At 42.1% G+C, this 25,931-nt stretch overlaps 1 protein-coding gene and 1 long non-coding RNA gene across 2 annotated transcripts in view; one reads left to right on the top strand and one right to left on the bottom strand.

The window, feature by feature from the left end:
* TMEM184C (transmembrane protein 184C) overlaps window positions 1-9,113 on the bottom strand; it is a 30,306-nt gene extending 21,193 nt beyond the window's left edge. The window contains exons 1-4 of the mRNA XM_083171317.1: window positions 8,505-9,113; window positions 3,409-3,539; window positions 3,283-3,319; window positions 2,696-2,901 (exon numbers count right to left, since the gene is read on the bottom strand). Coding sequence (XP_083027443.1) covers window positions 2,696-2,901; window positions 3,283-3,319; window positions 3,409-3,539; window positions 8,505-8,621 — 491 coding nt within the window. The 5' untranslated portion in view covers window positions 8,622-9,113. The remainder of the gene's footprint in view (window positions 1-2,695; window positions 2,902-3,282; window positions 3,320-3,408; window positions 3,540-8,504) is intronic.
* A 92-nt stretch (window positions 9,114-9,205) lies between these two features.
* On the top strand, window positions 9,206-25,667 carry LOC146026329 (uncharacterized). Its single transcript, XR_014454431.1, has 2 exons — window positions 9,206-9,284; window positions 23,559-25,667. It is a non-coding gene; the product is annotated as an uncharacterized LOC146026329 (long non-coding RNA).
* The last annotated feature ends 264 nt before the right edge of the window (window positions 25,668-25,931 follow it).

Below are 25,931 nucleotides of genomic sequence, written 5' to 3'. Positions count from 1 at the left end.
CCTGAAATACCCCCACTCCAGCCCAAAGCGTGGCGAGCGCAGCGTGCCCCACGAGGGGACGCTTTACGTGTCCCCCCAACCTGTTCATACCCCCACTATCCACGTCGGCGTGGAGTTGATTTTATAAAGTGTGGCCCACGCAACGTGCCCCACGAGGGGCCGCGGAATACATGAATAGTAATCAGTGTCCCCTCGCGGGACACGCTGCACACGCCACACTTTAAAAGATCAACTCCACGCCAACTGGGGGTATGAACAGGTCGGGGATGCGTAACTCGTCCCCTCGTGGGGCTGGCGTGGATAGTGGGGGTTTTAAAAGGAAGCTCTCCCTGAAGCGGACAAGGGCAGGGTTGCCGTACCCTGCCGCAATAATAATGAGAAGCAGGAGCGTCTGAGACGCACCTAAGTCTCAGACAGATGGAGCGCCTTTCCGCCGATGCCCGCATGATCCCCTCTCCGCCGGCGTCCGCCAGCGCAGGGGACCTGGCGGTTACCTGCGCTGTGTGAGAGGTGCTCGCTAGGCTTGCCATGGATGCCGGGGACAGAGCCATGGATGCTGGGGACAGAGCCGGGCTGCCGTGGAGTCACTACGCAAACTACGCTAGGCAGCCGTTGGCCTACACTGAAAAAGTAGCATAGCCGGGCTATTACACAAGTACCGTGAACTGTTGGTAGCTCTCGAGGACTGGAGTTGGCTACCACTGCCCTAGACGTTAGGTGATCTTAGACGTGGTGCATAGCTGAAGAGGCACTCTGTCATGAGAATGTCTCATCCAAAGTCACTCAACCACGGGATTTTGAGAGATTTATGATTTTGAAAGGACCAGCAATAGATACAGATGGCTAATTATATCCAAAAAATAGATTAAACCACAGGGTTTAAAACTAGAAATTGAAATAAAACATTGATTACAGGGCGACTTACTGGTTGTTATTATTATTAGTCATAATTTACCCTAAAAACAGTTTTAAGATGGAGAAAAATAGCATTCAATACGGTGACACTTGAAATACTATAACCTACAACTGGAACTGAAGTACCCCCAGTCCACAAAAAGGGTAGGCACCCCTACTTAATGCAACACTTGCAAGCCACCGCCCACACATGACATCACTATGGGTGTAACCTAAGCTTTGGTTATAAGATAGTCCTCAACATAAATGGAGCATGCCTACTCCCTTCAAAAAGGTCAAGAGGCAGATACAGCCTACAATACAACTCAAAACACTGTGGACCCATTTCACTCAAGTGGAGAACAACTCACCTGGAAGTGACCGCACTACAGACAGAGCAGTATGGTTGTGCACCTGGTGGGGGTGGGGTTGTGAGACACTGATCCTCCATATATAGACAAAAATTCCACCACTTTTAGACTTTGGACTTTATTCACACCTAAGTCATATGTGGCTGGGATGCAGTTTAAATCCCGGTGGTTGGGATCCCGGCGTTCAGAATCTCAACGCTGGAATCCCGACCGCCGAAATCCCGACACTTTCTCCCTCCGTGGGAGTCCACGACACCCCTGGAGGGAGAATAAATTAGCGTGCCGAGTGTAGCGAGGCACCGGGCCTGCTGCGTGGCGAGCGCAGTGAGCCCGCAAGGGGGGGGCGATCCACGTCCCCCCCTTGTCGGGGTTCCGGCAACGGGATTTTGAACGCCGGGATTTCATACTGAATCCATGTGGCTAATGCAAAAACCTGGGGACCCATGTTCAATATGAAATAGTCCTATCCACCAATCAATACCCATACTTTTGATCAAGGGCCCCTCCCCATCTTTATTTATTTTGTCTGTATATCTAGCCCAGGTGGGGTTAAAGAAGCCAGTGGGGCTGCAGTGGTAGATGAAGAGCCCAGTGTGCCAGGAAGCCAGTGGGGGAGACCGTGTTTAAACCTGCAGGAGGCAAGAAAGATTACCAGTCTCTGTGACTGAGCTTATGTTGCTACAAAGAAGCCTGCCAGTGGGCTTTGAGTGGGAGTAGTCCTGCAAGACATTAAAGAAGGCCAGGAGGTCCCTTACTTTAAACCTTATTCCTCTACATCTCAGGGGCCATGGACGGTTTTGTCATCTCCTGATAGAAAACCTTGTATGGCCTTTAGCTGTGTTAATTATTATAAATATACATGCCACATACAAGATTAATGATTGGATGGATAGATAGATACTAAGAAGTTACGCGTAAATGCAGAGAATAAAGATTATGCATTTAAAAACTATTATATTCCTGCACAAACCATAGTATATATATATATATATATATATATATATATATATATATATATATATATATATATATATATATATATATATATATATATATATATATATATATATATATATATATATATATATATATATACACATATATACACACACATATACACACACATATACACACACATATACACACACACATATAAAGATTTTCCCTCATGAATATCAAAGCTGCAACCACAGCTAGCCATTACAGTGTTCTCCCCACAAATGCTACAAGTGAGACCAGGGGAACCAGATGGATCAGACACACTGCGGTATCCTACAGCTTTTTATTTGCAAGGTCTGGATAAGGGTTTACTATAATACAACTATAAGCCATGACATCTGCTTGCAACATATCTAAATATAACCATTTAATTGTGCATAGCTACAAAAGGATACCATAATATAGTATAAGAGGACTGTGTAATCACTCACTCTCCCATAGGCCATGGTGGACAGCAGCACAATGGAGGAAGATGCCTCTGTTGATCTTTAGCCTCAAGAACCAAGGCTAGATTTGGACAGCGATTTGTCAAATAGTTCAAGAGGAAAATCATAAAGTTGTAGATGACATAAGCTTCATAGCACTCTCTACAAGTATCCACATATATGGCAATGTCTGGGTACTTCAAGGCAATCCACTGTTGCATAAAAAAAAAGCAAAGACACAACATGACTAAATGTTACATTGACGAGAAACAATCTTATTCCATGATGGAAAAAAAAATCACTAATGATATCTTTTAAGATATACAATAATGATATCTTTTAAGATATACAATAATTACCTATAGGACAACATCTCAATGGATTCCCAAATTAATGCACAAATGCTTCATCATCCCAGAAGGGGACACTATGCCGAGTCAACTCAGAACTTGGCATTGTAGATGTATGTGTGGACTAAGCATTTTTATACTGTACCTAATATATTATTTACAGACAAATATGTACATTGTTGACTGAAATTAAATGGTCTGGAATGTGCTGATGCTACAATGTAAGCCTGAAACAATACTTACACTGTCTAAGCTGTAAATAGGCACCATCCACAGAATTCTGTTATGGAAAGAAAAGGAAAGTAATGAGACAATGCTGTAACTATCACAGACAAAACAGATCTTTAACAGACATAATGAGTAAGGTACCTGATTATTGGTTTCTGTAATTCAGGCTGTGTGTAATGAACCAGATGCTGTAAAATACCCCAAAGGGATATTGGTATGGTCATAAGTACAAATATCCCAGCGATAAACCATGCCTTGGTGTGTACTCCAACCTGAAGCAGAACAACACAAATCTGTCAGTGCTTGCAGCCCATTACAAACCTCCATGGTCAGTGTGATTAGTATTGCTCAACTGTAATCTAAATGGTGGTTTAGGGATGGGTTATTTACTTTGCTCTAATGAATTCTCTATATGCCAAAAAAAATGGACGTAATGTATCCCAGTGACTGGCAAAAAGACCTAAAATACCCCTTTCAGACTTGCAAAAATATCCTGGGTTTTTGCACATGAACGCGCATCAACCCGGAATTTAGTGCAGTGTGAAAGGGTCTTGGACGAATATCCCGTGTTCAGCATTCCGGGTCCTGACCTGGGTAGAACCCGGAATAGACACGGGATGCGGTCAGTGTGAATGGGTATTCTGGGTCAGGGTGACCCAGATCCCGTTCACTGCAGTGAAAATGCACCGCTGGGAGGTGCTGACACCTCCCAGCGCCGCCCCGGCCAAGCCTCCAGATGACGCCACCCGCCCGACTTCATTCCGGGTAGTGTCTAGGGTTCCACCTGGGAACAAAGTCCCGGGTATGACTCGGGACTGCGAATGTGAAAGGGGGTATTAGCTACTCTCTAGACTAGAAGTTGGGTAATAGTAACAACCACCTAGTATACTGGTTCCAGGCAATTATAGCTTACACACTCAGCATTAGATTACACTGTTTCTTTACTGTCCAGAGTCATTCATTGAAAACTTGCTATGGAATGTTTTTTTGTTCTTAAACCAGCATGTAATATCTGCTGTGTATGTGACCTGTAACTGCAGAGAAAGCAAAATGGAATGGAGAAACAAGAGTGATCCTCAGGTTGCCTTAAACACATCCTGATGATATCTGGCTATGGCAATGGGGAAAATAGTTAGTGACATCACAAAATTGAGAACAAACTCACTGAAGGAAGCTTAAAAGGAAATATTTGTTGAGGGCAGTTGTGGATTGAAGGGGATGGATGAATGGAGAGATTTAATATTTGTGATTAAAAAATAAAAAGGTAGGTAGTCACATTTTTTTGTTATAGGTTTGCTATGTAACGCTATCTATAAAAAAGAAACATCCAGCTGCAAGTGGAACAAAGATAGCCAAGCTTTGAAAATAAAAATAAATTGGTCACTGCGTTCTGGACATTTCTAATCAATAATGTTGTTAAACCTTCTTATCGAGAGATGAGACGAGGCTTAAATAGCTTAAAATATATACTTTCGTAATAGAATCATAAATGAACCCTTTGAGTGCCAACATCTGTGAGAGATGTTCAAAATATCAACTAACAATGCAAACGTCAATCACGTTTTCTATATAAATTCAAATACATTTTCTGTGTATACATTTCCTATATAAGGAAATACTTACAGGTCATTATGATTAATAAAAATGTTTGCTTGCCAATTTTCACACCTATTTTGACAAATTCACTAGGCACTCAAAGAATGAAGTACTAAGGCCAGATATCAGTAATAAGATGTATAGAATATCCATAGACTTATATTCAGATACATCTAGTCAAACAAAAGGTTAACAAAATTAATAAAAATAGCTAGCAATATACAAATGTTTGGTAAAAGTGCAATCCACCATAAGCCTCCAGAGTCCTTTAAAATAAAACACTGGCATCCCTGCAGGGTTAAAGGTGCCCACACATGGTACAATTTGCACTTTATACGTTTTGTACTAGATCACATCTAGTTCAAATCACATGCTAAAACAGCATACAATTTTAACTAGATGCCATGCATTCTAGTACAAACAGTACTGCATGTACATACCTTTTCACTTGCTATATGCGATGAGCCAAAAGTGGACTGTGTGTGGGCACCTTAAAAGTCCTCCATATCTCTTGATATAAACAGCAACTGGCATGAGATTATTAGGAAAAGTAGTAAAACAAGCAAGTTGCACTCTTTATTAGAAACCAGCGCCCATTCAGGGTTAATCATCGCTTAATGCGCGGCCACGCTAGTGTTAGAAATAATGTTAGTTCAATATGGCATTTGGTTTGCAGGAGTAATGGGGCCTACACACAGTGTGATATGTAGGCATTTTCTGAGAGATTTTACATAATTTCACTAAATCTCTCAGAAAATACCTGCATATCGCTGTGTGTGTGTATGGTTTATAGCGATGTAAATGCACGGCCACGTGTGTCTGTATCTGGTGCTGATTAATAACAGCCCTGTTGGTACAATTCAGTAAAGTCGCTCAGAAGAGCCTGCACATCGGCCGCATGCTTGTTGTAGCGGCTCAGGAGCGATGGCCAATCTGTGTCGCCCAGAACGCTTTTTAATACTTTTTTTATTCCCCTGAAATTGCTCAGAACAATCACTGGGGCAAATCTCTGGCACACTCTCCTGCTTAATCTCCCCTTATTAATCTCTGACACAAATCTCTATGTGTGTAGGCCCCATAAGAAGCCTGTGTAAAGTCTGTATACAAGTTCCATTAATCGCGCTGACTGAGGCACTGCTGGAAGCCACAGATCTATTCAAGTGCAGTCCTGGATAAACAAAGTGGCTTTATGATATATATTAAAAAATCAGCACAGAAGTCCTACAGGTAATACTTGTCACGCGCTCTGCAGCGTGGGATACGGTCACTAGGTCTGCAAGCATTAGGTTGACACCACTAGGTCGACATGCATTAGGTCAACATGGGGTTATTCACCTTTTTTTGAGCCGACAGGCGGTATTTCATGGCCTACCATCCACTAGGACAGTGGTTCCCAACCCTGGTCCTCAAGTACCCCCAACAGTGCACGTTTTGCAGGTCTCCACACAGATAATAGATTATTAGCGCCACCTGTGATCTTTTCAAATGTGCCTGAATAATGAGTGCACCTGCCGGGTGACCTGGAAAACGTGCACTGTTGGGGGTACTTGAGGACCAGGGTTGGGAACCACTGCACTAGGATGTGGTGGGAGAATAAAATAGTGTGCTGATGTAGCGAGGCACCGTGCCCAAAGCATGGCGAGCGCAGCAAGCCATGCGAGGCCACGCTGTGCTACGCTTCAGTGTCCATGTCGACTGTGTAGACATTTGGGCCAAAATATTAAAACCCCATGTCGACCTAGTTGCTGTCTATACAATGATCCATACCCTGCAGCGCTACTAGGTCAGTTAACCGCAAAACTGAGAAATATGGCTGTTTGGAACGGAGACTTGTGTATAACTGAATAACTAGAGATCGAGGTGCATAGAGCTCCAGGCGGCAGAAGTGATGTCAAACTGTTTCGTTACCTAGACAACAGCAGATTTTTGTTCAATAATAATAATAATTGTATTTATATAGCACTCTTTCTCCAAGGCCCTTAACAAATAGAATGAACGCAATACAGTACAGGTACAATTAAGTAGAGAAAAGCTTTTCTAGATGAAGGAAGTCTCCCATTGCCTAGGAGACAAAACCCATTGAAGTCACTTGGCCACCCCACCTACCTTACACTAGCTCTGTGTCCGGGGCCAACCAGCTGATTAGATCATTTAATATTCTGATCTAGTCTGCTGAAGGGTTCAATCAGCATCTGTATGGTTGTTGGAAATTCTTTCGTAACATGTAATCTTGATTGATTGCAAATAAGAAATGAGACACAAATCAGTACATTGGTGTACAAAATGTGGAAAACTTCACTTCCATAGCTTTAATAAAAGGCAGGTCCAACCTCGGTAAGACGCCTTTTATACTGCATGTCTTACTCCCTTGACTTGACACCTAATACCTTTTCCACTGCTGCAATAACCGTCATGGCTCAGTGTAAAAGGGTCCTTGAAAAATAACTTGGGTCGAGTGGCCCTGGAACACTGGTAGTTACCAGGGTTGGACCCAGGTAAAAGCTGTGTGTGCAGAGGTTTGCCTCAAGTACGTGTGTGACATGCAGGGCAGATACAAGTTCTATGTAAATGGGGCTGACTACCACTTTTGCACTAAAATACCAGGTTTTAGTTCTGGCTCCAACCCAAGTGTGACCCAGGGTTTGTCCCATTTTACACTGGCAACCTCCCAGCATAATGCCGGGTGGGGGATATCGGTGGAGGCAGGTTCTGAGCCGGCGCTTCTAGATGACAAAGAAAATCGGCCAGCCAGGACCTCGCAACGTCATCGACATGCTGGGGGCAAGCCCCCAGTCTCCTTCCATGAGGTGAATGGATGCTGCACACAGGCACACAGGCATACATTCACCTCCTTCCCGGCTTCACTGCTATCTGCATAGTACAGCAACGGAGGCTGTGTGCATCCCCTGCCCAAACTCCGTACTGACCCCAGGACGCTGAATTCGAGAGGTATGGGATCCCCCATTAGTGGAAACGGGTCAACCCGGGTTACCAGTTTACACTGCCCCTGAACCTGGACTCACCCATGTTCAATGTGGAAAAATTTCCCAGGTCGAATTGCCGGAGGTATAAGCGAATACTGTGTGGGTACAAAAGTCTGCGAGTGCTGTTTGTGGTGAAATGGAGTTTACTGCTCGGACACTTTATCCGTAATTGAATTAACCCTTAAGTGTTTATTTTGGAGTATTTTTTTTACCATTTTCAGCAACAAGTGACAAGTATAAAGGTTTGTCACAATTAAAACATAAAGGGGCAGATATATTAAGCCTGGTGAAGAGATATACTATGGGGACAACTAAATTATGTGAGAAAAGAACAAATTACTGTTACAGCGGTGTGGAAATGCCACCAATATTATCATAACTTTGCCCAGACTTGTAGACTTTTGGACGCAGCCTTGTACGGATGAGAATAAAAATCATTCTATTTTGAGAGCACCTCTAATTTTTTACACATTCTCATGATTGTTGATATTATTATTTAACAGATAACAATCATTTACTCATATGTAAAAAAAAAATACATGTCAACATGGACCCAAAAATCCTTTTCCAGTCTTTACTTATATGAAATATTTTCCATGTAATGCTATAAACTGGCCTAAACATAACATCAAGAGCCATGCCATATAGAACACTTACCTCCATTTTCTGCAGCTCCCAGATGCACACCGGAATCCCCACCACAAGTCCGACAATGTACAGCAGGACAACCAGTGGACGGATCCATCTTCTCCAGTTCCCACAAGTACAAGGCATTGCCAATGACAGGACAGATGTAACCCTAAGTAATGTACATACACTGGCACCGTACCTCTAGCCTTCCTCACAGAGAGTGCATGCTATGGCAGCTACATGCAGTGTAACACAATAACACACAGTCACAGCATGTATCACACACCAGGCGTGTGTACCCCACACAGACTATAAGCCAGTGCTACGGGCAGACAGCTAGAGAGTCAACCTATAGTCCAGCATACGCCTACACACTGCACCATTGCTGTGTACACTGCCTACCACTGACATCACACACACTACATGCAGGGGCACCTGTACATATATGTCGCCGTAACACTACCACCTGCTCCCCATAGTCATAAGTGACATCCCACGACTACACAGCTACCTACAATATGACACTACAGGACAGGAGGACTGACAGCAGCACTGTATAACTACCTATCCCTCACACAACACATAAACACTGCACTTCCGCCTTAGCCGGACCGCTCTCCCACGTGACCAGGCAGCTGACCGTGCTCCCCATGTGATTGGCTGAGGCTTACGTCAATCAGCCGTGTACGCCCTTTCCTCCTAGTGCGTAGAAGCGATAGGCCGTTGGGGGAGGGGCTGGGCTTAGCTCAGGTGTAATTAATGAATTCGTCGTGACTCGTGATAGCGTCACGGGGTGCTGTGTTTTGGGTATGTATGTTATGTATGTATGTACAGTCTAGGCTAGGGTTCAGCATGCAGCAGCACATGACGTTACATAGGGAAGGTGCCACTGCCAAGGTGGGGCTCTCTCAGCCTTACATACATCACATTACCTCACTTGTCACATGAGTTTGGCATACCCTCCCAACATGACTTTCCACAGGAGGGACATAATGCTTTATTCCTGAACTTTCTTCTTAAGTTATGATTACCATTACTTGTGGGGAAACCCCTCTTATCGATGAACCTGTTTGAAACAGGCGATGGCAATCATACATTCAGAGGGAAGTCCAGGAAAAGAGCATTGTGTCCTTCCTTGAATGGGTCATGTTGAGAGGTATGAATTGGGTATGTATGAGGGATCTGATGGTTGCTATGGGCAACTGCATGCACCACTTGTTCCCTTTATGACGCTTGGTGCATCTCTCCAATGTGCTACTGAATTTTGCATCATTTTACAACGTGGAGTAAATCATGGTTGCCTACCTGACCCTCTCAGTGAGAAAATGCTTTGTTCCTGAACTTCCCTGGTAATGTATGATTGCTAGCACCTGTGGTGAAACACCCTCTATATTTACCGTTTCCAAAAAAGTTTTTTTGGAAACGGTAAAATCACTCTGCACCTTTCAGACCGCACACATTACCGTTTTGAAACGGTAAAAAAACGGCAATATACCGGTTAATATGTGCGGTCTGAAAGGGGCATCACTTTCTGAATCTCTCATCCTATAAAATTTCACCCCATTTATTTACTCCAGGGTTGCCTACCTGCCCCTTTCCTTCAGGGAGAAAATGCTCTGTTCCTGGACTTCCCTGGTAATGTAGGATGGCAATCCTACATTACCAGGGAAGTCCAGGAACAGAGCATTTTGGGGGGGGGGGGGGGGGGCGCGAAACAAGCCCTTGCTCCGGGCACCGTGGCACCTAGCCAGGACTGGCAACAAAAATCTTGGGGCCCTGTACACTGATATCTCTGGTGCCCCCCAACCACGCACACCGATTTATATTAAATTGCTTATTGTATATATATTTTATTATTAATATTCACTATCCCTTGTAATTGGGGAGAGCGCAGCATTTTGTGTTGGGCAATTTGTTGTGTTGCAAGATGTCATTCAACTCATAAGTAGGAGTAGCTAGACAGGGGACCAGACCAAGGGGGGTAACTGGAGGGTACCCTACCAGGAATCCAGGTGTGCAGGCAGGCTACTGGCACCTTTAAAACAAATGCTAGGGTTGCAGCCCCTGACCCCTCAGAGGCCTGGGGCCCCTCACAAGGCTGGGGCCCGGTACGAGTGTCCCCTTTGACCCCCCCTCCCGCCTGCCCTGCACCCAGCTACACCACTGGGCGTGGTGGGAAAATAAAATAGTGTGCCGAGCGTAGCGAAGCACTGTGCCTAAAGCATGGCGAGCTCTTCGAGCCATGCAAGGGGACACGGTGCACTTTAACCTGTGTCCATGTCGTCTGTGTCCACATTCGGGTCAAAAAAACAGGGAAAAACCCCATGTCGACCTTTTGACTGTCAACCTTTACCATGTTGACCTAATGCTTGTGTCGACTTTTTTTTGCGTGTCAACCTTTATTTGCCTTTTGTCGACCTTCTTGTTTGTTGACCTAATGCTGTCGACCTTTTTGTTGTCTACCCTTTGTCCCACACCCCCTAGATGTGTCATTTGTATGATTGTGTTTTCCCTGTTTAAGGGAAATATTGGTTCTTGTGTATTATCACGGCGCCCACATTTCTTATGTACGTTAACTTAGTGAAATCGCATCGCATAGCGTTATACTAACATGCGATTTTACCCTTCCCGCTCCATGTCATTCCCGCCCCCTGTCACATCTTGTCAGAAATTCACTCTGAGGTGACCAGAGGTGTATTTCAGAGCTCGTGATTTTCCAGTGTTTTACAGTTATTTCGACTGTGATTTCCATTAATTTCTGTGAGATCGCAGCATCATCAATGAGCCTATTCACGCTCCCTCAGACTGAGGAGGACGCTGTCCAATTTTTCCAGGAGCATCACCTGCTGCCAGTGACGGCTACGTGCACGAATGGGCACCCCATGTGCTTGTCCATCAAGGAGTGCATGTGGAGGTGCCACATAAAAGCATGCCGGCAAAAGGTGAGCCTGAGAGTGGCCCATTTCTTCCCGGGGTGCTGCTTGTCATTCGTAACTCTTTTGAGGTTTATTTATTCCTGGTCAGAGGAGCTTTCCTCAGTAGAGTATTGCCAGCGTGAGCTGAAGATGTCCAATAAGACTGTGGTGCTGTACAACGCATGGATGCGGGAGGCCTGTACCATGGACTTGATGGCACAGCCGCAGCGCCGTATTGGTGGCCCGGGACAGATCGTTGAGGTAGGAGAAAGTATGTTTGTTAAAAGACAAAGTAATGTTGGCTGCGTTTTACCGCAGCAATGGGTATTTGGAGGCATCGTACGTGAAACGGGGCAGTGCTTCTTCACTGTTGTGCCAAAACTGGACGCCAGCACTCTTATGGCCGCCATTAACAGTAACATTGATCCCGCCACCACCATTTACAGCGATTGTTGGTGGGCATATAGCACGGAGCCGTTGGAACGGGCAGGATACCATCATGCCCATGTAAACCATAAATATCATTTTGTTGACCCGGAAACTGGTGTGCACACACAAACAATAGAGCTTCTTTGGGGGTCTGCAAAATGGCGAAACAAGCGGCAACGTGGAACAGCACGCCATCATTTGGAATCTTATTTACAAGAGTTTATATGGCGCAAATGTTTGGCTGCAGATCAGCCCTTTGAACAAATCTTACATGCTCTGGCTCTGCTCCCAAAGTCACACTTCGGGCTGACGTGGATACTGGGGGTGACGCAAAACAATGCCAGAGGTGCTTGCATGTCATAGTAAGCACCCATCACATCTCATGGCATGGGTGTTTGTACAATGAAATATCGCATTGCATCGCATTTGGTGCCATGCGATCTTATGCGATATTTCATTGTATAAGCACTCCTGTGCAGTTAACATGGATATCGCACGCACAGCACTATAGACGCTACGCGATGCGAGTTTCCTATGCAGAATAGCCCACTATGCTATTTGCTTAGTGGGCGCCGTGATAATACACAAGTACCGAAATATTTTGCACATAATGTGATTGATGCACCATAATGGCTCTCTAATATATAGTTGTATGGTTTTTGCTGTCATTTGATACAATAAAAAGATTAAAAAAAAATGAAGGAAATATCATGCATTTAACAGAAATGGTCCTGGCTGACCATTGCAAGCTGACTATTGTAACTCATATCATCTGTTACACCAGTATTGTAGTATCTGCTTGCAAACTGCTATATTTAGGTAACTCATATCATCTGTTACACCAGTATTGTAGTATCTGCTTGCAAACTGCTATATTTAGGTAACTCATATCATCTGTTACACCAGTATTGTAGTATCTGCTTGCAAACTGCTATATTTAGGTAACTCATATCATCTGTTACACCAGTATTGTAGTATCTGCTTGCAAACTGCTATATTTAGGTAACTCATATCATCTGTTACACCAGTATTGTAGTATCTGCTTGCAAACTGCTATATTTAGGTAACTCATATCATGTTACACCAGTATTGTAGTATCTGCTTGCAAACTGCTATATTTAGGTAACTCATATCATCTGTTACACCAGTATTGTAGTATCTGCTTGCAAACTGCTATATTTAGGTAATTGTGCAAATATTTTTATAAGATTTGAAAGTGAGTGAGAATTTATTAGTGGCTGGGATGGTATGTAACCTCTTACCATTTGTTATCTTAGTTTTATTGCTAGTGGAAGAGGGGCTCTGGCTGGGTGGGGTCTCAATCAATTAACTTAGAAACAGCTTTTAGTATATATTGTGAACACAAGGCTGACCTCAGCCTGGCTGACCATTGCAAGCTGACTATTGTTAGTTTGTCATATTTTAAAGTAGGAATATTTTTAAGTAGGGCGAAAACAGTTACATAGATTAAAGCTTGGACTTATTCTGGACAGAAACTGGACAGAAACTGCCAACCATCTTAACATCTTCGTATCAAAGTGAATCAGAAAGACATCAGCAACCCAGAAAACCAAGACTGCTTTGAGTGAGCTCACTTCATTCTCACATCATACTACTCCTGGCTGCTTCATCTGCCTATTCAGCTGTGATATCACCATTTCTCCATCTGCTAAAACTTTTTGAATATCACTCTTTATGCTTGTACTTGCACTGTCCATTTTGAAAATGCCCAGCTATATCACTCTTTATGCTTGTACTTGCACTGTCCATTTTGAAAATGCCCAGCTGTACCTCTTATGACTTTACCTCTCTTGCTGTTCCATTGAGAGTAGGTGTCCCTGATTATTTTATTCTTGGCCCTCTTCTCTATCTCTACATGTCCTCTCTGGGTGAACTTATTTGCTCACTCGACTTCCACTATGCCGAAAATACAATAATCTACCCCTCGTTTCCTGATCGTTCTCCTTCCATCCTAACTCATATCTCCAACTGTCTCTCTGCTGTCTACTCTTGGATGACCCAGCGCTTTTTTAGACTTAAAATATCAAACACTAAGCTGACCTCTTCCGACTCTCCTGCATAAAACCTGACCATCTCTCATCCTAACCTGTTTATGCTCACCTCTCCCCCTTCTGTGTTACCCCTGTCTGTCTAACCCTCCCCTTTAGAATGTAAGCTCTCACGGCAGGGCCCTCTCTCCTCATGTGCCTTTCTTAGAATATATAAACCACTGCCACCCTGATAATTGCTTCAGTGTCCTGTCCCCTGATACAACTATCTGTATTAACCATGTACTTGTCCTAAACTGTCTTGTAATGTAATTTTGTTTTGTGTTTGCTCATAACTATGCTCTGTACAGCGCTGCGGAATTTGTATGCGCTATATAAGAAACTGTTAATAAATAAATAAATAAATAAATTTATTTTTATGAGCAGCTTGGAAAAACATACACTGTTTGGAAACCAGGTTGGTATTCTTTCCATTTGCGCAGTATGCTGAAATCTTCTAAACCTCCACATTGTGACTTGTGTTTGTCTTACAATCATCCCTATATTATGTACAGAGGAGGAATATGATAATAAGAATATAATTAGAATTATTTTTATTTTGGTAGGGCTTTTATACCTGTAGAACTCAAAGTGTTATTATTATTATTTACAGGTTCTTATATAGCGCAGAATATTCTGTCGCGTTTTACAATTGGAAACAGTAATTAAACAAACTGGGTAGATACAAACTGACATGTAGGTAGGAGGGCCCTGCTCGCAAGCTTACAATCTATAGGGATAATAGGAGGGATACATAAGGATAGAATTCCATAGCATGGCAGTCCCACCAGATTGCAAGACTGTCCTGATGGAATGCATTTAGATAGGAATGCTACTGGAGGTTATGTGGGGGTTCCTGAATATGATAAGCTTGCCTCAAGAGGTGAGTTTTCAGGGAACGCTTGAATCTTTGGAGGCTTGAGGAGAGTCTGAATGTTGGGTGGAAGGGCATTCCATAGGGTGGGTGCTGCCCGACAAAAATCCCTCAAGTGTAAGTAGGAGCAAGTAATGAGTGTGGATGAGAGACACAGATCTTGTGCAGAGCGGAGAGGTCAGGTGGGGATAGATTTTGAGATAAGCAAAGAGATACTGTATAAGTCGGTGTAGTCAGAGTAATGGCCTTGAATGTAAGTAGAAGTATTTTATATTGAATGCGGTAAAATACAGGCAACCAATGGAGGGACTGACAGAGTGGATCAGCAGACATTGAACGTCTAGCCAGGAAGATCAGCCTCCTAGCTGCATTCAAATGGATTGTAATGGTGAGAGTCTGAAATCCAAAAGAGTTGATTAATTTGCCAAGAGAGGAGGTATAGATTGACAAAAGCAGAGGACCTAAGACTGAGCCTTGTGGTTCTCCAACTGACAGAGGTAGTGAAGAGGAGGTAGAATCAGAGAAGCGAACACTGAAAGAGCGATTAGCTAGTTAGGATTAGAACAAAGAAAGGACTGTGTTCTTAACACCTAGGAATTGTAATGTTTGTATGAGAAGAGAGTGGTCAACAGTGTCAAAGACAGTCGAGAGATCTAGAAGTGAGAAATGGCCTTTAGATTTAGCAGTGGCCAGATCATTTACTACTTTAGTCAGTGCTGTCTCTGTGGAGTGTTGAGAGGGAAAGCATGACTTAAGTCCAATAAGTTGTAGGAGTTAAGAAAGTGTGTGAGGTGAGTGTAGGCAAGTCTCTCCAGTAGCTTGGGGAGGCATGGGAGCTGAGAGATAGGATGGAAGTTAGAGAGACAGTTTGTATCAGAATCATAGACACAGATTCTGTGGGTGCTCAAGGGCTTGAGCACCAATGGAAATTCATGAGCACCCACTGGCTGTCCAAGTCCCGCTGGCCGCTGCTGGGCCGCCATAGTACTACTGCTGATCAATGAAATCATACCCGCCGCAGCCGCTATACTGCCACGCGCACTCTTATGTGTCCTCACGCTCACCCGCCGGGCGCCAACCATCCCCTCCCTCTCCCTCCACTGCGAGCAATCACACAGCGTGTCCGGGGTACCTGCTGCAGCAGTGTGAGGAGGAGGCAGCTTACCCGGTCCCCGTCCCCAACAAGCGGAGTAGCCTGGCAAGAGTAGGGCCGCCCGGCAAATTATCTAATTCCAGTGAGTCCTGTCAGCCTGACAGTGTCATGTCAGGCTTTTGTCAGCTTTTAATATCTGCTCACTGACAAATGCTCAGTCAGGTCCAAAAATATCATTAGCAACAGTTATCTGTGCATCATTTCTCATCCTGAGCCTCAGCTAAAGATATTTTTGTTCTATGGAATCTGGCTTTATTAGTCCTGACTGTCCAAATGTCCACTCTAAAAATGTTTTTTTTTCTACTCCTCATCTGGTTAGTACAACAGTAATTCACACAATAAAATGTAGCTGAATGCAGTTGATGCATCACATACATCTATCCTCTTTTCATATTAAATAGCCCTTTTAATCGCACCATGCTATGGTGCTACTCTGTTGCTGAATAGCACACACATGCAGCTCCTTTGTATTAAAATATGTGGCATATCTGTATTCAGCATGTGACTAGGGCTGTATCTGCATACAAAATTATATTGTATAGTGTTTAACATGAAATCACCAACTTTTAATTTAATTTCGTATGCAGATATAGTGCAGTGGCACAATCAATATAGACATGCCTAATATAATTTTAATCAGCAGGAGCTGCTTGTAGGTCCTGTTTGCTCTGTTTTACAAATCAGATGCTATTAAATGGCAAAAGTTAAAAAAAGTTATCTTTCAGTACAGAGGCATTAAGAGCTCACATATTGTGTAATGTGACTTACATGGTGGATGGATGTATGTGACAGTGTACACATATGTTTAGAACACAAGAGTACTTGTCATGAACATGCTATACATCCCCATGTGGCTCTACGGGAAGCTCTTCAGACTACTTTAGATTGATGGGTGGAGAGGCATCCCAGCATGCCCTGCCACAGATTTTATATAATGGATTGCTAAAACTGTGACAGGGCATGCTGGGACGTGTAGTTCCACTGTTACAGTGGAACTACACATCCCAGCATACCCTCTAACAGTTTTAGCAATATATTATATATATATATTGCAGCATTTTAAAATGTCTCATATTTTCAGTCCTATTTGGACCTTTGTCAAGGACCGAAATGGACTGAAAATAGGACAGATATGGTGGAGTGACTATGTACAGTATGTATGTATGTATGTATGTATATCATGTTTGCCTACCTGACCCTCTCCTACAGGGATAAAATGCTCTGTTCCTGGACTTGCCTGGTAAAGTATGATTGCCATCACATATAAATCATATAAAACACACACATAGGGCAGCTTAAGTGGGAAAGAGACCTAGACTTACGGTGCGTACACACGGGGCAATATGATCGCTGGCAATATATTGCTAGCAATATATTGCTCAGTAATCACATTGCCCCGTGTCCCATTTTCATCTGCGACCAGAGATGGTCGCAGATGAAAATATAAACACTGCTGGGTGCACCCGACGATTTATCGCTGGTGAACACTCCAATCACTGGCAATATGGTCGCTCAGTGACCATATTCCCAGCGATTTCAGCCCCTATCGCCCCCGTGTGTACCATCGAATGATGGGGGAGGTTCCCTTAGATGGAGGAGGCGTATTCCGTGAAAAATACACGTGTGGTCCGTTCGGCCAGCTTCTTACCGCGTACGGACGGAGTTGGCGATCCGTATGGAAGGCGGGGTTTCGCACGCACGGTCCTGGCCGCATATTCGAATCCGGCCGCACCGATCAGAATAAGGGCCAAAATGACCAAATCTATTACACATATAGAAAGATATATAAAGTTATTACACAGAATGTATTACATCCCAGAAAAATTAAATAAGATTCATCCACAGCAGATAGATGAGTGCTGGAGGTGCGGGGAGGGGAGCGCAGATTTGATGCACATATTCTGGATGTGTAATAAAGTAAGAAAAGTATGGAGGGAGGTAGGAGGATTGGTAACAAGAATACTGGGAAAAGAGGTGGAACTGACCCCCCAGAAGGCACTGCTCCACATAGAGTCACAAGATACAAGACAAACAAATACATTTCTCTTAAATCAAGTCTTCAGAGCTACAAACACGGCAATAGCGCAGAATTGGAAACGAGAACAAACACCGTCTCTGATAAAGATAATAAGCAAAATAAACTACGCTTACAGAATGGAGCCGAATGACGATACATTAAACACCAAGATACACAAAAAATGGGAAATATAGAAACACTATATTGAATGTGAAGGAGATGCCTTCTGGGGGAACTCAGACACCCCAGATATTAGGAATTAGGATAATATATTGTTGAAAAACCTAATCAAGCAATGCAGGGGAACCCCCACCAAAAACCAGTAAACCCTGAATCCCAAAGTGCGAATGGAAGTAGAATGAGGGACATCAGTTATGTGAGAGATAACGGTGTCCGGGTGCGAATGAAAAAAAAGGTGGCGTTAGGTGAGAGATAACAAAGCCGAGAATAGTATGTATGTAAGTTCTGATATATTGTACGAAATTGTATCGTATTGTAAATTTTTATGTACTGTATGTTTTTTTTTTCTATGTAGACATGCATGATATATGACCATGTCTGTCCTTTTTTTTTTTTTTTTGAAAATTGATAAATGAATATTTAATAATTAAAACACACACATATATATAGTGCGTATAAAGCACAGAGAGATAAAGTACACATGACATCTATATTTTACAATCCTACAATTATTTCATAAAAAATACTATTAATAACATTCCAGCAGGACCCGCACATGATTATTTTAGGAATGGAGTAATCTCCATACCCTCATTTAACCCTGTGGGGCACATTGTATCCAACATAATCCAATACGACTCTTTTTAAAAGTAACGTATCCTTGTTGCCACCTCTTATGTCTAGTGTTACATGCTCCAGACCTATAAATCTCATGCCCTCCGGATTCCCCCCTTGACACTTTTTAAAATGTCGGGGTACGCCGTGCGTGGTTATCCCGTTCTTAATGTTACGCTAATGTGCCAGGATTCTTACTTTAAACATTCTTTTAAGCTGGCCATACATCAGAAAGATCGATCTTAAGATCGATTGCACTCATGATTGTGTACAATTTCCCTTGAAATCCACAGCAGTCCTTGGTGGTTTTTGGACACACAATCTACTCACAATCCATCATACAATCAGTCATACAATCCATCTGCTGCATGATTGTTTACACAAGATGTGCACACAATCTGCATACAATCCATCATACAATCAGTCATACAATCCATCTGCTGATTGATTGTATGATTGTGTACATAAGATGTGCACACAATCTGCATACAATCCATCTTACAATCAGTTGAGATTGTATGATTGGGTACAATATCTTTCTGATGTATGGCCACCTTAGTTTGGCCGACGTAACACTTCCGGCACGGACATACAAGCAGGTAGACAACATAAGTTGTCAGACAGTTCATTAACCCTTTAAGGTACATGTCTTTTTTTTATTCCTGCCTACTATCTTTTTTGTATTCCTTAAACTTTGAGGGCACATTTTACATTTACACTTATAGAAGCCTTGTGAGGATGGCATTTGATATATTTATTCAACGTGGGTTCCAGTTGTAATAAACTAGGTGCAAGTCGAGTTTTCAATGTACTTGCTCTCCTAAAAATTAACTCTGGTCTTACACTCACAACATCATGTAAATACATGTCCATTTTAACTATCGGCCAGTGTTTGGCAAGAATCTGCCTGATATCATTACTTTTAGTATTATATTTAGTAATGAATGCACAAAACAATTTGGAGCTGTCTTTTAATTTATCTTTAGGTTTGTATTTTATCAATTCTTTTCTATCTAGTTCCCTACATCTGGCAATCGCTGTCTGGATTAAATTTTCGGGATACCCCTTCTCCCTAAAACGAACACATTAAATTTCTACTTGATTGTTGAATAATTCAATAGTGCTACAATTATGACGTAGTCGCAATAGTTGTGAATATGGGAGAATATATTTCCACCTGTTCAGGTGGCAACTCTTGGAATCAACAGTTTTATAAAATGTAGTAGTCACAATACTATATTCATTGGTTTCCGGGACTTCAATAGCTTCCAAACTTAAATGCAAGAAGTCCACGGTCTTAGAATCGAATTTAGACGTGAAGGACAGGTTGAATGTATTCACATGTAGATATTTACTAAACTCAGCAAACTTTTCTTGTGTTACCGACCACACCACGATCAAATCGTCGATGTACCTTTTGTACATAGTGATCAGATGCAGAAATGGGTTATTATTAAAAATGTGTTTATATTCCCACTCCCCTAGATACAAATTTGCGAACCCAGAAGCACAAATCGTCACCATAGCCATCCCGCACTGTTGGTGGTAATAATCCCCCAAAAAGTTAAAATAATTGGATTTCAACACAAATTTTAAACAATTCAAAATGAAGCGTCTCTTCTGTTCTGAGATTGACACATCTTGCAGAAGCACATTATAGATACACGCCAAACCTTTGTCGTGGGGTATGGACGTATTTAAAGAATTTATATCTATCATCCCCCAACTGGATAATACAAAGTTTTATAAACTACCCAAATGCGCCACCTAGTGGGGTACAGCTCTAGTGACACCCGATTAAACTTTCCACCAAAAGTTTGTAAATACACAGAAAAAACAAAACCGTGTCACACTAAGCGATCCCACATAGATATAGAAATAGGTGAATTCACTACCCCTTGTATGGAAATGTTCTGTCAATTATGGGGTTCATTGTGATTCCTGCTGATGATTCTGAAATAACTCAGAAAAGAGGAAACATAGTGCAGATTGTAAACATACCATACAATTTTATGGTTTTGATATTCCACTCACATATTAGGTGATATTACAATGGCAGAATATGGACACTCAGGTCCTGCATAGATCACTCTGACCCGGTATTGAAGGGAAGGTTCAATAAGTACCTACAACTTAGAAAAATATGATAGTGCAACACTGTATAGATAAAATAACACCGGTTTATTACAGGTTTGCACTCACATAAACAATTTGGAACAAGCATATAACACCACAGTGGGTGTACTGATAAAAACTGGATAGAGGGATATCAAAAATTTCCATACAAGGGGTAGTGAATTTACCTATTTCTATATCTATGTGGGATCGCTTAGTGTGACACTGTTTTGTTTTTTCTATCATCCCCCAACTGGCATTTTTCTCCCATTTAAAATGATCTACCAAGGCAGCAGTTGAATCTTTAATATAGGATGCCAGAGTAGGGATATATTTATTAAGATGGGAATCAACCCATTTAGATACTCTTGATGACAGAGTCAACCATCGATACAATCGGGCGGCCTGGTGAAGAGGTCTGGCTTTTATGGACTTTGGGCAGGTGATATATGGTTGCTATCCTGGGTTGCTCATTTAACATATATTCATAGTCTTCCTTACAAATACATTTGTTAGACAAACCCGTTTTTAAAAAAATAATAATATATATATATATATACCGCGGTTTATTCATTTTCGTCCGGAGTGCCGAACAATTGTACTGCTATATATATATATATATATATATATATATATATATATATATATATATATATATATTATATATATGGGTTGGGATCATTTGGTCTATTGCATTATGGTCGAAAGTCATTAGGTCGAATCCATTAGGTCGACATGCTAAAAGGTCGACATGATTCTAGGTCGACATGGGAAAAGGTCGACATGATTCTAGGTCGAAAGGTCATTAGTTCGACAAGGTCATTAGTTCGACATTGTCTATGTCGACATTCACAAGGTCGACATGGGGTTTTTCACTGTTTTTTTTACCTGAATGTCAACACAGTCGACATGGACACAGTTTAAAGTGCACTGCATCCCCTCGCATCGCTCGCTGCGCTCGCAATGCGTCGGGCACGGTGCCTCGCTACGCTCGGCACACTATTTTATTCTCCCACCACGCCCTAGTGGATGGTAGGGCATGAAATACCGCCTGTCGGCACATGTTGGCTCAAAAAACAGTGAAAAACTCCATGTCGACCTTGTGAATGTCGACATAGACAATGTCGAACTAATGACCTTGTCGAACTAATGACCTGTCGAACTAATGACCTTTCGAACTAGAATCATGTAGACCTTTCCCCATGTCGACCTAGAGTCATGTCGACCTTTTAGCATGTCGACCTAATGACTGTCGACCATAATGCAGTAGACCAAATGACCGCATCCCATATATATATATATATCACATGCACCTTGATAAAGGGACCTAGAGGTCTCGAAACGTTGGGACATCTGTCTGCTGTGTATTATTTCGAGTGCCGCCGCCCCCGCATCCTTCTATATATATATATATATATATATATATATATATATATATATATATATATATATATATATATATATATATGACAGTAGGTAGTGGACCAACGGCGCTGACAGGTGCAACTACTCCAGCCAATTTAGAAGAACTTGGTAATCAGGTTGATTTAGCAAGTCAGCACTAAATCCAGTTTTTAGGACTGCAGCCTCCTCCAAACTCCCTGGACTCTGGGAGTAAGCAATGGATCTGTCAAAAAAGAGGACAGGAGGGGCGCTCCATAGTGCATAAATGACAGTTTTATTAAAATGATCATAAAACCACTTTCAAAAAAAGAGACAAACAATTGCTTGTACCATAAAAAAGAACGCTGTGGGCTGGGTACCACAAGGCTTTTGTATATACAACACGACTCGGCAAACTCCTACCAGCCGTCCGGAGCACTATCGCCAGCCAGGATCACCCACTGGGAACACCGATGGTGAGAACAGCGTGTCGTTGGAAGCCGTAGGAACAGAGGCGTGCAGGGGAGCCGGGTACACACACAGCAGACGTCACAGGCCTCACCCTAACTATTTTCGTAGTAAAACTTCGTCAGAGGGCGTGGCCTGTGACCGTCAGCTCAGAATATTTATCAGAATGATCATCCAATCAGGACACTGCAAAAAAGGTGCTCTATACTAGTGCTGAATGAAACGGTGCTAGTCATTAGTTTAAGCTGCCGCAGGTGGTCTAAAGTCAAAAGACTGTATCTTCTATATAGGGAAAATAAAAGAAGGGGAATAACTTAACTTTACGTATAAACATAGTTTACACCTCAAATATGAGGTTTTTAAGAAAAATATCATCTAATTAGATTATACAGAAAAAAACTTTTTATATACAATGGCGGCCGGCAATAGCAGATCGCAGTGTTAATGACACAAATGATCACTCTGAGTCACAGTAATATATATATATATATATATATATATATATGTGTATGTATAGCAGTACATTTGTTCGACACTCTGGACGAAAATGAATAAACCGCGGTGCCTTCCTTCGCAATTAGTGTAGAAGGTGTCCAGGGGCTTGTGGTGGGGCTCCTGGCAATAAGGCGGCACTCACGGGTTTAGGTTTTCAAAACAAAGTTATATTTTGTGGTGACAAAAGTTTGTCATACGTCAATGTTTCAAGGTCACGCAGGACCTTTTCATCAGGACGTGCAAGTGTGCATAAAGTGCTGTGCTTATTCTACAATATATATATATATATTATAGTGTGTGTCCATATATTGTTTTTTTCTCTCTGCTTCCCCTCTCTCATCTCTGTGCCTCTCACATCTCTCTAACCACTTTTCTTTTTTATTGTCTAGAGCAAGGCTGTCAACTCATTAATCTTGAGCAGCAAAATGGATACAATTCTCATTAAAAAAACAAACCCCCCAAGCCATGTTGGTGCAACTTCTAGTGCCACAAGCAGTGGCAGCCAACCACCAACAATGACTGCAATTGCAGCAGCGAAGATGGACCAAAGAAGGGACAGACTTATCAAGCTAGTTGGAAAGTCAAATTTCCATGGATAGCTTTTGAAACTATAAAAAGCAAGTTTTTTTGTGAGCTTTGTACTACAGCTAAAAACATGGGTGCTCCAATTACAACCACAACACATGATCAGGAATCATTGAAAGCGTTTGTACAAGACGGCTTTTGCAGCTGGGCTAAAGCACTAGAGCGATTCAGATCCCATGAAAAGTCAAATCTGCATCGTGCCGCTGTTTCCATTGTTTCTGCTGCTAATGCGGGTGTTAATATTGCTTCTTAAATTTCTGCTGGTAAACAAAAGCAGATGGTTGATGCAAGAATAGCATTGTTGGCCATTCTATCGTATATCCAATATCTTTCATGTCAAGGAATGGCCATTCGCGGAAAAACAGATGAGGAGTCCAATTTGCACTAGATGCTATACTTGCGTGCTCAATATATCCCACAGTTAAGGTCATGGTTGGCTTGCAAGGAGAGTAAGTGGCTATCCCATGATATCCTAAATGAGATTACTGAAATTTTGGCTCCTGATGTGCTGAGAATGCTAATTGAGGAAATAAAGTCTGCAGAGTTTTTCTCTGATTATGGATGAGACAGCCGACATTACCATCAAAGAGCTGCTTTCATTTTGTGACTGAAAATCTGGCGCCAGAAGAACTATTGGATTTTATGAGACCTCAAAAACAATAGCTAATGCACTTTTTCACCTGTTAAAAGATGTTCTGTTGAGATTCTCACTGTCAATCAGCAAATGTAGAGGACAGTGTTACGATGGCGCATCAAATCTTTCTGGTATTCGGACAGGTCTACAGGCTCGCATCCAGGAACAGTAGCCCCGAGCATTGTACATCCATTGCACCACACATGTCAATTTGGTGGTGCAGGATCTCACAAAACCATTCCTGCATGTCGCAAATTCATGGCACTTATTCGTAACATGATAACACTGATCAGAAATTCGTGCAAGCGACTCACCTGGTTCCAAGAGTTTCAAGACAAAGACTCACCATCTTTGAGACCTCTGTGCCTGACACGCTGGACCATGAAATCGGCCTCATTGCTATCCATTTCTTCCAACTACAGTGTGATAATGTTTTTTCTTGAGGACTTGAGTTTGAACGACAAAGGTGTTGCAAGAGATAAAGCCAATGGTCTGTTTTTGCAACTTAAGAAATATAGCACTTTTTTTTGTGTTGCAACTGTTTATTAGCAGTTTTTCAGTAACTGGTAACAATAAAAGAACAAATTAAACCAAAAACAAACCTGATCTCACACTGAGAATTTACTTGAAATTGTTTTTAAGCTTCAAATGTCTTTTTTTGTTTTGTTTAAAGAATGAACTTGTATTTCAAACAGTCATCATACATTATTTACGGATTTAACATTACAAGCTTGTGTAACTGGTAAATATATGAATCTGCCTCTACTCCCGATTTTCCTGACTGGTTAATGAGGTATCTTGGATCCACCTCATTCCATTGGTACAGGGTGCCATACCACTTCCCAGGTATCACTTCTCGGGACTTCTCCTTTTGAAATAGATTTTTTTTTCTTAAAATATATTTATTGGGTTTTATGAAAATCTGAATCTTGAGGCAAATCCCAGACATCAAAGTTAATGAATAATAAAGGGACAGGGTGAATGAAGACTTTAAGCGAAAAAGTTGCATTGATATAGTTTATCAGCGTATGCCAGTATTTTTTGATATATCCACAGGTCCAGACATTATGAAAGAACATGGCGGGGTGATATCCGCATTTCAGACATCTGCCTGATTCCTCTGGGTCAAAGTAACTAGGCTGTTTCTGTGAGATATATGATCTATATATAGTCTTAACATGTATTTCTTGTAGTACAGAAGCTTGGAGAATTTTGAGTCAACTATCCCAATATTTGAACAAATCTTCAACTTGTAATAAAGGAATGTCATTGACCCACATTTGTTGTGTGTTTTTCCATAAGTCTGAAATGGATAGGGAAACTCTGATCCCCAAATCCCCAGCACCTCCTGAAAGGTGGGACTCTAGGTTTTTATACTATTGAAGGCTAAGAAATCGGTACTTATGTATTATCTGGGCTCCCATGTTAAATGCACCCCAATTTGTCATACCCCTACTATCCAACTACGCATGGAGTTGATTTTATATAGTGCGGCGAGCTACCGTGCCAGAAGCGTGTCGAGGGGATGCGGTCTCATAAGAAA

This window comes from Crinia signifera, chromosome 1 (assembly GCF_055691185.1).
Source record: "Crinia signifera chromosome 1, ASM5569118v1, whole genome shotgun sequence".
In the NCBI taxonomy this organism is placed as follows: Eukaryota; Metazoa; Chordata; class Amphibia; order Anura; family Myobatrachidae; genus Crinia; species Crinia signifera.
The sequence above is the reverse complement of the archived record's forward strand: the minus strand, read 5'-3'. Positions and strand labels throughout refer to the sequence as shown.